General features: G+C 44.1%; 1 protein-coding gene across 2 annotated transcripts in view; it reads right to left on the bottom strand.

The window, feature by feature from the left end:
• dab2 (DAB adaptor protein 2) overlaps nucleotides 1-11,824 on the bottom strand; it is a 30,196-nt gene continuing 18,372 nt past the window's right edge. Inside the window, exons 7-15 of one of the 2 annotated variants that reach the window (XM_083793992.1) lie at nucleotides 11,567-11,593; nucleotides 11,429-11,479; nucleotides 9,851-9,913; nucleotides 7,801-8,484; nucleotides 5,167-5,299; nucleotides 4,371-5,048; nucleotides 3,611-3,759; nucleotides 1,832-1,918; nucleotides 1-412 (exon numbers count right to left, since the gene is read on the bottom strand). In XM_083793992.1, coding sequence (XP_083650118.1) covers nucleotides 1,847-1,918; nucleotides 3,611-3,759; nucleotides 4,371-5,048; nucleotides 5,167-5,299; nucleotides 7,801-8,484; nucleotides 9,851-9,913; nucleotides 11,429-11,479; nucleotides 11,567-11,593 — 1,857 coding nt within the window. In that variant the 3' untranslated portion in view covers nucleotides 1-412; nucleotides 1,832-1,846. The remainder of the gene's footprint in view (nucleotides 413-1,831; nucleotides 1,919-3,610; nucleotides 3,760-4,370; nucleotides 5,049-5,166; nucleotides 5,300-7,800; nucleotides 8,485-9,850; nucleotides 9,914-11,428; nucleotides 11,480-11,566; nucleotides 11,594-11,824) is intronic. The other variant, XM_083793993.1, reaches the window with a different exon arrangement.

Genomic DNA, 11,824 nt, shown 5'->3' with positions numbered 1-11,824 from the left:
CAAAATAATGATTGTATTTTATTTCATTTCCATATAGACAATATCAGCATTGGAGATCATTGGATAATGCTTTATATCCCTGACACTGTCTTCATATCCCTTCAGTAGATCATGATGTTTGCAAGTTAGCGTTCGCATTTCCTTTTACATTTCATTCAGTGGTGCTCAGAAAAAAACAAAACAAAACTTCTGATTGGATAGAAAACAAACAAAAACATCTAAAAGAAAATAAACAAGATAGGGGTGGAGATGTTAACGTAGATTTGTAAAAGAGAGGTGAGGAGAGGACTTGTGAATGTGGAGTACTAATAACAATAAGAGTTGATCATTTGGATTGTCTGCCGCACAGTGTAGCAGCTGGTTTACAAGATGTCATCTGATGAAGATCCTTGCTACTCAGATCAACTGGCCCCTGGGAGAACCAACGAGAGAGAGAGAGAGAGAGAGAAATAATGTAAGAACAATACACACTAGCGTTTTATTTTATTTTTTACCAGCTGCTAAGTGCAAAGCAGGCTGGTCTACTTTCTATCAGGTTGGTATAGAGCACCGAAGTCCTGACGTAACTCGCTCATCCCGACGATTCCCCTGGTTCGCGGAAGTAATGTCTCTATGGAGAATAACATGGGGTGATCTTAATATCGTCTACTATAAGCGTTGTGGTCCAACAATAAACAAGCTGTCTCAGCGTTATTGTCAGGGAGGTGTCTCTGTATCGTTTGCAACAGTCAAGTCACTCATATATGATACAGTCTGCTTCTAGCGAAAATCGAACTAATTCAGCAGCAGTAACATTAGCGTTTTCTCTCAGTTAGTTGATTCTTCATATCCATATGAGTGAAGCGGCCGGGATGACATGTTTATTTTTCAAACACAGTTATATGAGGCGATCTAAAATCGCCTCAATGGGGATTTCAATGCAACTAAACAAATACATGAACCTGGGGACTGACGCCCTCTACTGAAAGTGACGTCAGACTTCGGTGCTCTATAGTGGCAAGTGGCAACTTATCATTTCATTGGCTGCCGACCCGTAGTCACCTATCTTTCTGATTGGCTTCCTCGTCTCTAGGCAACCAGACACTTTTTTTGCCTCTAGCCGACCTCTCAGCCAATGGGATAGCATAGCTGTGTGTGTGTGTGTGTGTGTGTGTGTGTGTGTGTGTGTGTGTGTGTGTGTGTGTGTGTGTGTGTGTGTGTGTGTGTGTGTGTGTGTGTGTGTGTGTGTGTGTGTGTGTGTGTGTTAAAATATGACTGTAATTTTGGGCTTGTTGTTTTTTCTCACTTAGAAGTAGAAGTAGACAATGTAGAAATACTAGATACCAAAAGTACTGAAATCCAAATTATTTTATCAAAGCGTTGTTTTTTTTAATAGCCGATCTACATGCTTGCAGCGTGTCATATCACAACACGCATTGGTTGCACCAAAAATAATTATAAACTTCAATAGATTATTATCTATTAATCCAGTTACAGATTTAGTTTGAAACCAACCTCTTAATCTTAGTTTTATTTTTCACGGTGAACCTGGACTAATTTTAACCCTGTTGTAACCCCACTGCTCTGAACTGGGATAACCCATTCTGGGCGGGAAGTCGGGAACCCATTTTGGTGTTAGCATTATGTTATGCTTTAGCTATTGAAAAATAGCAGATCTACAAGCTCATAGCGCGCCACCGAGTGGCGCGCTAAGAGCTTGTAGGTCTGCTATTTTTGAAAAATCGAAGAACGACTGACATAGAAACATAGCTTTTTCAGAAAACTGTCAGGATGTAGAAGACATTTTTAGAATCTGATCTCAGGTCAGAATGGGATAAACATGTACACTCACGTGTGGATGGTGTGGTCAAGCGAATGGGTTTCCAAACGGGTCTCCGAACGGATCAGAAGAGCCAGACGTCTGTACAGCAGGAGGGCTCTGTGAGGACAGACATTAGATTAGAGCTCTGGTTCTCAAACTGTTTCATGTCGAGGACCCCCAAATCGACATTTATTAGGCCGCGGACCCCCATTTTAAAAGATATGGCCTCGGACCACCCCACAGGAGAAGATGTTTTTACGGCAGTGATTTTCAACCATTTTAATTTCTAGGACCCTTAGTTTGACCTGCACTAGTCTACGCGGGTCCCACATTTAATGGCATTGCTATCTCTGGGGAGCCCAACTTATATTGTAAAATCACTGTTAATTTAACTCTGAGAGTGTACAGTATGGGTCCATTTGATTCCATTCTGTACACTCTCTGATTTACACTATGGCACATTAGGACTGGAGTTCTAGTACTAGTGGTTCTCAAATGTTTTATTTTCCAAGGACCCCCATAACTCTTGAGTGTGTACAAAAGGAACCAAATAGTCCATTTGGTTCCATTTGTACACACTCGCTCTCAGAGTCACAGACCTGTTATATGGTCATTCAGGGAACACTCTCAGAGTTACAGACCTGTTATATGGTCATTCAGGGAACACTCTCAGAGTTACAGACCTGTTATATGGTCATTCAGGGAACACTCTCAGAGTTACAGACCTGTTTTATGGTCATTCAGGGAACACTCTCAGAGTCACAGACCTGTTATATGGTCATTCAGGGAACACTCTCAGAGTTACAGACCTGTTATATGGTCATTCAATTCAGGGCTAGCACTTTGTGTGTTTCTGGTAAGACTCATTTTGTATGTCCGTCAAATGTCCACCACAAGCCAACATGATGGTGATGACCCCTGTAGGGGTCTTTTCAGGCCAAGCAGGACCCCTTAGTTGAGAGAGAGGGACCCCCACTACATATTGGATTCATAAATGACAGTTAACTTTACTTTACTTTGTAAACTTGACCTTTGGCCCGGTACTTGGTCTGCTCCTTATTCCATGAACACTAAACCTCTTCGCTGAAAATAGCAGATCTACAAGATCACAACGCGTCACAGCTTGTAGATCTGCTATTTTCGGGCCAATGTTCCCCCCCAGAATAGGGATGTGAGGCCAGGGTTCAAGTGGTTATTGGTTCATGTATAGATAATAAATAATTAAATAAATCACACCCATTAGAATGGTCAAGATCACTGGACCCCCCATGGTTCCTTGAGGGGGTTCCAGGGGGTCCGCAGCTAAAATAATGACATATAATTAGTACCCAAATTGGACCCTAATAGGTCTGTAACTCTGGTCAAAATGAAACCACTGCGCTATTGTACATTCTGCGTTAAATAAAGAGGATTTTACAGTGTAGATTACAGTGTTTTCTCACACAGTGGGTCAATGAGATCAAAGAAGCAGTCATGGCCAAAGCTGAACATTATAACATTTGACAGCTGACACATGTCAGCAAACATGGGAGGAAGAACCTGTGGAGGCAAATAACAAGCCAGTGTGTCCTTTTTAGCTTTGTGCTTCTTCCAGTTAAACATTAAAAAAAAAGAACAAACGCTCCCAAGAGTTAATGATCGAATAAGGGTCTGTTTGGTTGCCAACTCTCACTCATCATTTAGCTGGGGACCAACCCCCTCTCAGGCTCAAGGACCACTGGTGGTCCCCGGACCACTGGTGGTCCCCGGACCACTGGTGGTCCCCGGACCACCACTGGCTGGAAAACCACTGCTTTTTACAGCACTGACCATGGCCATGGGCGGCGCTCCAAAGGCTTCGTCAAAGATGCTCTGGTTGAAGCCTTGTGACGGGGCTGGGGCTGCGGCTGGAGCCAGAGAGAAAGCATCGTCTAGGAGGCCCGGGGCCAGGCTCGGAGATAGGACTGAGGCAGGGGTGTCTACAACAGACAGACAGACAGACAGACAGACAGACAGACAGACAGACAGAGGGTTGAGGCTCGGAGCTAGAACTGCAGCAGGGGCGTCTACAACAGACAGACAGACAACAGACAGAGGGTTGAGGCTCGGAGCTAGAACTGCAGCAGGGGCGTCTACAACAGACACAGACAGACAGACAGAGGGTTGAGGCTCAGAGCTAGAACTGCAGCAGGGGCGTCTACAACAGACAGACAGACAGATAATATGACACAACCAGGTGACATTCAGAGAACATTCGCAGTGGTGGAATAATTACTATACATTAGTATTCAAAATGTACTTGAGTAATTGACTTTTTTTTTTAATGTACTGTATGTCTAGGTTCTTTATTTTATGTGAGAGGAACACAATGGAAGTGAAACTCAGATTGTATTGAGTTTCTATCCTCTTATTGTATTTTTTTAACCCTTCATTGTGTTATGGTTGCTAGCAATTAAATAAGTCGAATCAAAAAGAGAGCACTTTCGAGACCTATTGGGATGTCACATTTTCAGGTTCAAATCTGCAAAATTTTACCTTTTAAATAACAGAATATTTTTACTATATTGGAGCAGTAAACATTGTGCGTTACCGTTGACAACCGCTGACATTTGGTTGATGTCAAAGTCGTCGTGATCCGCGACGTCCTGAGGCAAGCCCACTTTATTCGAGAAGTACTGGTCGAACGCTCCGCCTCCGTTGGTGCTAGCTCCGCCTCCGTTGGTGCTAGGGGGCGGGGCCTCTCCCTTCCTGGCCGGGATGGCGGGGGGCGGCTTGGCGATCTGGAAGTCTTTAAACATGTCCTTCCCCATTTTCTTCTCCTTCTCTCCGAGCGGGTCCAGCGCTGTGAAGGCGCTGTTCTCCACCTTGGGAGGAGCCTCTTTGACGGGTGGTCGCGGAGGGGGTCGCGGAGGACCCTGCAGGTGGTGTTCGCCCATCATGGGGAAATGGCTAGGCTGAAAGGGGTTGGCCATGGGGGGCTGACCCCAGCCCGGAGCAGCACCCTGCATGGGTCCAAGCTGCGGAGGAGGCTGGCCCCAGAGTTGGGGCTGGGAGGCGGGCGGGGCGCCGTACTGAGGCGGCATCTGTTGACCCCAGACGCCCGGCGGTATGGGCAGGCCGCCGAAGGCAGACGGCTGGGGGAAGGCGGGCTGATGGCCTGGGAGTGTCATCGGAGAGCCCACGCCGGGCATGGAGGGGAACATGGAGTGGACAGAGGTGGGGGGGGCTCCCCACAGGGTGGTGACCGCAGGGCCGAGCTGGAGATTACCTGAAGGACAGAAGGGAACAGGCTTGTCAGGGTTTAGGGTAGGTCCCCAAGTCCCCAGTTCAAGTAGTCGGTGAGACGTGGAATGGTTTATATCGTCAAAAAGTATCTTAAGACGTACCCAGAGCAGCGATGGAGGACGCCACGGAGATGGCAGGTGTGTTGTTGAAGAGACCGTTGACTGCGTCAGGCGAGCCATCGCTCTGCCCAGGCTCAGCGAACAGGTCTGCTCCAAACAGGTCGTTGTTTGTAGACTTTCCACAGAGTCAACAAAGAAAATCCGTCAGAATACGCTGCAGCCTCAATGACTATGACGATCTCAACTTTAATTGTATTGTAACGCATCGGTTGTATTGTAAACACACTTGTTTGGGTTTTTACATAATTACATAATTTAGCAACTATCAATTACGTTTGACAGAAATAAATGTTTAATTAAAAGGCATAAAATTGATCATAACGTCGTAACTTACCACCGCTTTACTCACTGAAGCATGAATGTTATGAAATGGCATTATGATGAGCAAAGATGAAAATGGAAAACAAAAGTTGATTTGTTGAACAGGACGGTTACAGGTGTCAAGACAAGTTAGACGAACGAGCATGCAAACCCCTACAGACAGACAGACAGACAGACAGACAGCTAGACTCCCATCCCGGTTAGAACGAAGCATGTAGGCAGTGCACACAACAAAACCCTCGCCTATTTTCAACCTATCTTCACATTATTTTTTATAATGCTCATTATAACATTTCTGTCAACTCACTCTGTCACCTCTGTCCACCAAAATAATGTTGGTTCTAGAACTGGTCAGGGCACGGGGGGGGGGAAACATCTGAATACTGGTTTAATATTAGGGGGGGGGGGGGGGAGAACCGAACTGGTTCAACCTCGTTGGAAAATGGTCTCTCTGCGTCTCATTGGTGGGCTTTTTCATGTCAAGGACCCCCAAATTAGTCTGCGGACCCCCATCTTGAAAAGATATGCCAGGGACCCCCCATAAGAGAAGGGTTTTTTTACGGCTCTAGCAGTGATTCTCTACCCGTTTAATTTCAAGGACCCCCCAGTGTTGACATGCATTTGTCTACGGACCCCCTTTTAACGGCATTTCTGTCTCTGGGACCCCCAATTTATATTGTAATGGAGAGTTCAGAAACATGCCTACTAGTGACATCATCGATGACCATGCGGGAATCCAAGCTAATAGAAACGGCAGGCTTTCTATTCCTGGAAAGCTAGCATGCTATAATAGAAGCCATTGTTCTCGCATTAATAGAAAAAATCACACCCGTGTGAAGTGAGGGGGCGCTCTTATCATCATACATCATCTCATTCAGGCCAATCACAATTTGTGTCCTCACCTTCGTCTTCAATGTTTGTGTTTACACAATGTTTGTGTTTACACAAACCCTCAAAGCTGGACATAGGAGGGGCTAGCGGCCCTCAAAAAAGAAAAACACTTATTTAAAAAATTACCCAACCTGCCTACCGATGATGTAGGAGGGTTCCTGTCGGCGGGTGGACTTTTTTTTTAACCCATTCTGGGCGGGAACCCCTTTTGGTGTTTTAATCGTAATGTTATGCTTTAGCTATTGGAACAATAGCAGATCTACAAGCTCATAGCGCTGCACTCTGAGATCTATGAGCTTGTAGATCTGCTATTTTTTTAAATTTGTGAAAATGTGCCTCAAATCTTTGAATATTATATTCTTCCAGAGCGAATGTTTTTAACTCCTAGCCTTGCTTCTGGAACAACACATTTTCAGATGGAGGTCGGTGAGCCAATTACTGTACATATAATCTTTGGGATCCTTGACATGAAATATTGAGCACCTCTGACATAGAAACATTGTTATTTCAGAAAACCTTCGTCAAACTCAGGTCTGAGCTGAGGACCTCCAGAGTTTAATGAACGGAGGGTTTTACAGTGTGGAAACGTAACCTAAACCTAAACAATAACGTAACGTAAACCTGTGAAAAACAGAAAGGAAAGGTAAAACCCGGCCGCCAAACCAGTAGGGGGCCTTGGAATTTGTTGAGAATGCTGTAATCTAAACTTAGTACAAACATCACCACAGACCCAAAGGGAGGGGTTAGGAAACCAATTGTGGTTTTGGAGGTGTGCAAACTGTGCATACAGAAACCATTACCATCCAAACATGCAACATTACTGTTACATCACTGTCAGGTGGAAACCTTGTATCTCCATATTTATTTATTACGTTTTATTTAATAGATCGATACTATTGGTCACACTTTATGTTTATAAATACTTGTATTTAACCGTATACTTAAGTTTAGAGAATTGTGAAAATTCCCGATCACATGCCTGCTCACAGCACAGTTCTCAACCCATTTATACCTCAGGCTGATTCTAAAAATGAAACGTCATTCAAAAATTAAAAAGAAAAATAATGATGTTGCTGCATATAATGTACATAGCAACAACCGTCTTGAAAGGTAACAACCCCAAAAAGGCGTTCCTGTCCTAAGTGGGTTAAAGATTCCACACATCGGGACGCCAAGTTGAACCTTTTATTTTTATTTTTACTTACTATTAGCCACGTATTAGAGCTTGTGACTACATTTCATAACTCCATTAGGTCAACCGGAATCAGTTCTTAAAAATTTAATTGAATTTTTCATTTCATGAATACCGGTAATTGTAGTTTTTTTAACCTCTTTGGACATACAAGGTTTCGGACCCGACATCGACGCTGTATATATCTGATGCATGGAGCAGTGGGTTTTCACCTGTGCCCTCCTTCGACCTCGTCCGGCCTTAGCGTTCTGCGGAGGTGGGCTAATGACAACCGATTCCTTGCCGCCGCCGCCGCGGGGCGACACTGGCGTTAGCGGCTCACACGCTACGCCGTTAGCAAGAAGAGCGACGCTTTTCACGGAGGAGGAAGAAGACGCGTCGAGAAACGGGTTCTGGGCGGAGAGCGCCACCGCCACCGCCGGTCCGACGCAACCGTCCTCCTCCACGGAGGCACTCTTGGGTCCGTGCGATATCACGCCCCCTAGTGGCCAGTGGCCATTGCTAAGCGCTAGGATCACGCTCTCGCTGGACAAGCCGTTGAGCTGAGACGAGTCCCCGCCGAGGCCATTCATGATTGTCTTGGCAATGGCGGGCGGCGGCGGCAGCGCCGCAGCGGCGGCCTGATTGGCGGCGGCCGCGGCGGCGGCGAGAGAGATGTGAGGGTTATTATGGGACGCCGATTGGCCGGGGGGAGGAGAAAGGGGGTCGTCTTTGAAAGGGTCAGTGTCTGGGGTTGGAAAGAAGCCAAAGGCGGAGGAGGAAAAGGGCTTCTCTGTGTGCGGAGAAGCCCAGAGGTTAGACGAGGCACAGGAAGTCACAAAGGGGTTCCCCTTTATACAGTTCTGATTGCTGTCGACTTCAGAGGACAAGTCCAGCAAGAGAATATCATTAGACTCCTGGGTTAACATGGCGGGGTTGGGGGGGGGGGGTGGTGGGGGTGGTGGGGAGGAAGAGAGAAATTTGGGGGGGGAGAGAAAAGACAGATTTATGAATCGGTTCTGTTGGAAGAGATGAGCAATTGTTAAAAAAAAAGAGCAAAATGAATAATCACATGATAATGTAAAGATATGACAGTTTTAACATGATTGATGAATAGGATACTGATATCAATGATCAGAAACTCAATTATTAAAAGTCCATATTTCACCTTTTTTTTCTTTTTCTTTTTTACAGTCAAAAGTAGACAATTTGAGTTTCAGACGATTGATATGTAGAATGATTTGAGCGGTGCTGTAGAGTGCAGTTGAGCCAGAGGCGGCCTTATTAGCTTCTGTTTCAATTGAAATGGGTCCTGACATGCAATAACTAAATAACTCTGTTACACTGTTTTGTGTAATAATAATAATAATACAACTAAAGAAATAAAACAAATAAGGTTCCAATAATCATCTGCTTCATCATAAGTGATCAATTTGTTCCAGAAAAGCATGGATCCTTTTGAAACAGATTGCCTAAGGCAGCCTCTGGGTGGAGCGCAATGCTTTCACATCATCATACAGGCGGCAAAACAATAGCACAGCTGCCCTGAAGGGGGCGACATATCTCTGAACATCTGTTCTATATAACTGCTGTTCAAAGTGATAGAAAGATCAGGACACATGAGCTGCATGATTATCGACCAAAGTGTCACGTGGCTCTGCCTCTACTCCGGGTGATGAGTTGACAGCTGACAGGATGTTGTGGAGGGTTTTCTTTCCACACATATTGACTATCCTAGTAATAAAGTAAAGTTGCATGAAATGCAGACCAGCCTCTCCTCTGTTGTGGAAATAAAAATAACGTTTTACCTACTCACCAATACAAAGGCGGCCTGTGTTATTAGAAAGGCTACTTTCCTTAGTCGACGCACTCTGAATCCCCCCCACCACACCAGAAGGGGATTTCTTTTCTAAACGTTTCTTCTTTTTTTTTTCGGTGAAAATAAAATCCCTTTCTGGCCAAAAAGTGCATTTTATACAGTACATGTGGTGGGGGGGGGGGGGGGGGCTCAGAGTGTGTCCACTAAGGAAAGTAGGCTTTCTAATTACACAAGCCGCCTTTGTATTGGTGAGTCGGTGAAAGAGGCTGGTCTGCGTTTCATGCAAGCCAGGAAAAGAACGGTCCCATAGCCTTAAATGCAACGGCATGCAAAGGGCATTAGGGCTATGGACCAGAGCTAGTAATAATAGACTGTTGAACCTCCCTCTCTCTCTCTCTCGCTCTCTCTATGTACCAGAGAAAGTTGACCATACTGGTCATATACTCTGTTAGCAGCATACGTACTGTGGGAGAGTGGATGTCTGGAGGGGTTGACATGTCGCCAAACAGGTCAAGCTGTTCCACGGGCTGGACAGTAGTAAAGGAACAGAGAGATTTACATTAGTAGTGAGTTGGACAGCTTCATTTGTCATTTTGAACGTCTATACCCAACCGTTGTTTGCCCAGTGTGAATGCACTGGTAACATTAAGCGAGAGTGTGATGAGCTTGTGTTAACCCATTCTGACCTGAGATCAGATTCTAAAAAAATGTCTTCTACATCCTGACAGTTTTCTGAAAAAGCTATGTTTCTATGTCAGTCGATTTTTCAAAAATAGCAGACCTACAAGCTCGTAGCGTGCCACTCGGTGAGCTTGTAGATCTGCTATTTTTCAATAGCTAAAGCATAACGTAATGCTAACACCAAAAGGGGTTGATTGGTAGCTTCCATACTACTTCATGCCCATTTTGAGGAATCAACACAAGCTAACGCCATTTCACACTTAACCGCATGTGACATCAATACTTAAACCAGCCCTATAGAGTATAGAGCGTCGCAGTGCCCCCCCCCCCTTTCAGAACCAACGACAACAGGCCCAGGAAATAATTCCCCATGCATTTTTCCCATAGACATTTAAAAAAGTATTTATTTAAAGTCTGTAAGCCTCGAAACAAATTATGCCAACTCGGATCGTGACAAATCATGACAACAAACACAATTGTTTGGGGCGAACAAATAATTAGAAAGAAGAAAAAAGGGCAGGGTACAACACTTTTTTGTTGTTGTTTTTCTTCTTTGTAATTATTTGATCGGCCCCAAATATTGTTTGTTGTCATGATTTGTCACGATCCGAGTTGGCTTTGTCCGAGGCTTTAGGTCTCTAAATAAATACTTAAGAAAAATTGGAGATTTTTTTCATACCCAAAATAGGGATGAGACACAAAAGCCAAAGTGTGGTCTAAATGAGTGGCTTATTTACTAGTATTAAAATGATAGTCTTTTTTTTATATATTGTATTTGTAATTAGATCATGAAGTTAACACGACTATGATTAAAGGCAGTTGAAATGACCTAAAACATGTTAATTTTCAGGATTCAAATTCAAAAATGGCAAAAAAAAAAAAAAAAAAAAAATCAAGATTTCATTTCAAATATAGCAAAAAATAGCAGATCTACAAGCTTGTAGATCTTTTGAGCTGGTAGATCTGCTATTTTTGCTACGACAGCAATGTGGCCCTCTGGTAGTGAGTGTGGAAATACAGTGGCCCCCTCCATTGTCAAAGTTGCCCACCCCTGTTCTACACCTAAATCTAAAACATCAATTATTCATTAGCTGCAGCCGTGTTGCTTACATCACGGTATACTATAGGGTCAGCATTATGCAGTCTTGTCATGTTTCTAATCGACTGAACATTTTAACCTGAACTGGAAAACAAGAATGTGATTATGAACATTTTTTGGGATGCCAGGGTGACTAGAAGGTGATTGTTATTAGGTTGTTATTGTCAGTTGGACAATGTGGTGCAATGATGAATGTCGGGTTGATCATCTACAATTATACTAATAAATGATTAAACTTGTGGACAAGAGCAAAAACACTTACTTTAGCAGTTTTCTGTCCTGCTTCAACACTTAGCAAGGCATCACTTCCATTCTGAAAGTAGAATTCAGTGGGTCAGACGTTGCATTTTGGCACACTTCTTCTTGAATCGTAACCACAAGACGACAGACAACCTCTTACCTCAACTACTGTGCTGCTATTTTCACCCTGCAAACGGATGAAGACAGTTAGTGCAAATCTTTACACCAAACAACGGACAGTTGCAGTGCAGAAAACTACTATCATTAATTGAATATCTACAGTTTGTTTCCGTGAAGTAACCCCTTGTTCATGTTCAAGATGTGAATCTGCCCCCGAAAACCTTGCCAACGCTGTAATTTGCGCTTTCCTGTACTGGAAATGGCTCTAAGCCATCTGTGTAAAGCTTGGGAGAGCTCT

This window comes from Protomyctophum parallelum (genome assembly GCF_964188405.1).
Source record: "Protomyctophum parallelum genome assembly, chromosome: 21".
In the NCBI taxonomy this organism is placed as follows: Eukaryota; Metazoa; Chordata; class Actinopteri; order Myctophiformes; family Myctophidae; genus Protomyctophum; species Protomyctophum parallelum.
This window is presented reverse-complemented; position numbering and strand designations above follow the sequence as displayed.